The 2,354-nt window shown below is 39.0% G+C and overlaps 1 protein-coding gene across 1 annotated transcript; it reads left to right on the plus strand.

The window, feature by feature from the left end:
* The first annotated feature begins 702 nt into the window (after positions 1–702).
* LOC118333311 (protocadherin gamma-C3-like) lies at positions 703–1,833 on the plus strand. Its single transcript, XM_035668891.1, has one exon. It carries the CDS (start codon positions 746–748, stop codon positions 1,751–1,753), a length of 1,008 nt encoding a protein of 335 aa, XP_035524784.1. The 5' UTR covers positions 703–745; the 3' UTR covers positions 1,754–1,833.
* The last annotated feature ends 521 nt before the right edge of the window (positions 1,834–2,354 follow it).

The following is a 2,354-nucleotide window of genomic DNA, read 5'->3' on the forward strand; positions in this document are numbered from 1 at the left end:
ATTATCATTATTATTATTATAATTATAATAATATTATTATCATTATCATTATTATTATTATTATTATTATCATTATCATTATTATTACTACTACTGTTATTGTATAGCAAATAATAATTCTCACAAAAACACGTAAGTCACACTTAATTATATTTTTACTACCATTTTCTTGCTAACTGTTATTTTGTCAGTGCATTGTTAATAGAGCAAGATTGTCAGTAGTTTTTAGTTCATTCCGTATTATCTCTCCCTCTCCTCTCTAAAGGAACAGATTCAGAAAAAAGAGCACTGGATTCTAATTATTAGGTATTTGTTTCCTGGTATTGAAAAAGAGCCTTTCCCTGTATTTACTAAGTTATTTATTCATTTCCTGAAGATAAATAAGATGGCTGAAATTAGAATTAGCAACCATTCACATATAATTATTACTATAGAGAATATCAGCCGGAACACCAAACTCGTGGAGTTGTGTGTCTGTTTGAGTTTCATATTTTATCCTCTAAGTGACGCTGTTGTCTGGTAAACCAATTCTGCTGTGCTTTGTGAGGCAGTGCTGTCCCCTCCCCTGTTACTGCATTTTACAAGAGGAGATGTCTTTCATATGAGCTAGGGCTCATCGGATAAACAGTTGACTTACACTGTCATCTATCGCTATTCTAAATCAACCTGGAATTTATGCGTTTTTCCTCATTGAGTTGAAATCTTCGTTCCATTATTCTGTTTTGCTTGAAGACTCCGTTTTCACATGGCATTTAAAGAACATCATCGAGACAGAGGTGTAAGATGGCGATTGTCTGGGCGTTTGCGAGGAGCACTGCCCCTGTTCATTTTTCAGTTTATTTGTCTTAATCAAGCGGAGGCACAGATCCGTTATTCTATACCAGAGGAGATGAAGAAAGGCTCTGTTATTGGTAACGTTGCACAAGACCTTGGTTTGGATCTGAAAAGGCTCCGTTCTGGGCGGGCCCGTATCGTGACCGGAGAAAACATCCAGTACACCGAGCTGAAGGCAGACAAAGGGACTTTGGTCGTTAATGAGAGAATAGACCGAGAGGAACTCTGCGGCGACGTGACACCGTGTAGCTTTACCTTTGAGATTTTACTGGAAAAACCAATGGAGTTGCACCCTGTGACCATAGAAGTATTGGACGTAAACGACAACGCTCCCACTTTCCAAAACAGTCACTTGGAATTTGAAATAAGCGAATCAGCTGCGCTTAGTTCCCGTTTTGTTTTAGAGAGTGCGGATGATGCCGATGTTGGCGAAAACGGCCTGCAGAATTACATTTTAACTCCGAACGATAATTTTATTTTGAAAACGCATGTTAATCCAGACGGCAGTAAATATGCCGAAATGGTGCTTCAGAAACCCTTAGACAGAGAAGCACAACCACGTCTGTCTCTAAAGCTGATAGCCGTAGACGGTGGGAATCCACAGAGATCTGGTACAGTAAATATAGATGTCAATATTCTAGATGCCAATGATAATTCTCCTCTGTTTAATCAGTCTGTGTATAAAGCCACGGTGATTGAAAATGCACCAAAAGGCACTCCCATTGTTACTGTGAATGCAAGCGACATAGACAGCGGTTCAAACGGACAAATAACGTATTCCTTTTCTAAATCAAAAGCAGGAATAGCTGATTTGTTCGATATAGATGAGGCTACAGGAAACATATATGTGGCAAAGGAGATAGATTTTGAAAAAGACAAAAAAAGTTCAGAGTTGAAGCTAAAGATCAAGGCGGACTGACAGATTCTAGCAAAGTTGAAATTGAGGTTATTGATGTAAATGATAATTCTCCGGTCATTAACGTTATGTCATTCACTAGTCCTGTGTCAGAAGACTCCCCTGTAGGAACCACCATTGGCATAATAAATGTTAAAGATCTTGATTCCGGTGAAAACGGACAAGTAAGTTGCAGGATCGAAGGCAGTGTTCCTTTTAAAATTAAATCCAACTTGAGAAATTATTATGCGCTGATGACTGATGCTGCATTAGACCGTGAGCATATGTCAGAATGTAACATCACTGTTATTGCCTCAGACGCAGGATCGCCTCCCCTCTCAACTAAAAGAACATTTTATCTGAAAGTCTCGGATGTTAATGATAATGCTCCAGTATTTCCACGAGGCTTTTACAGTGCATTCATTGCAGAGAATAACTCCCCAGGTGCATCTGTACTTAGTGTTAGCGCTAAAGACCCTGATGAAAACCAAAACGCCCGTGTTTCCTATATTCTGGAAGAATGTCATATCGGCGGATCTCCACTCTCTGAATATGTTTCTGTAAATACAGAGAGCGGAGTGATACACGTAGTGCGCTCATTTGATTATGAACAAATCAAACAGCT

This window comes from Morone saxatilis, unplaced genomic scaffold (genome assembly GCF_004916995.1).
Source record: "Morone saxatilis isolate NCDOM2014 unplaced genomic scaffold, NCSU_SB_2.0 Contig22, whole genome shotgun sequence".
Lineage (NCBI taxonomy): Eukaryota > Metazoa > Chordata > Actinopteri > Moronidae > Morone > Morone saxatilis.

Bases quoted from the DNA above. Each gene is read 5' to 3' on its own strand.
- LOC118333311 (XM_035668891.1), top strand. From the start codon at position 746: ATGGCATTTAAAGAACATCATCGAGACAGAGGTGTAAGATGGCGATTG.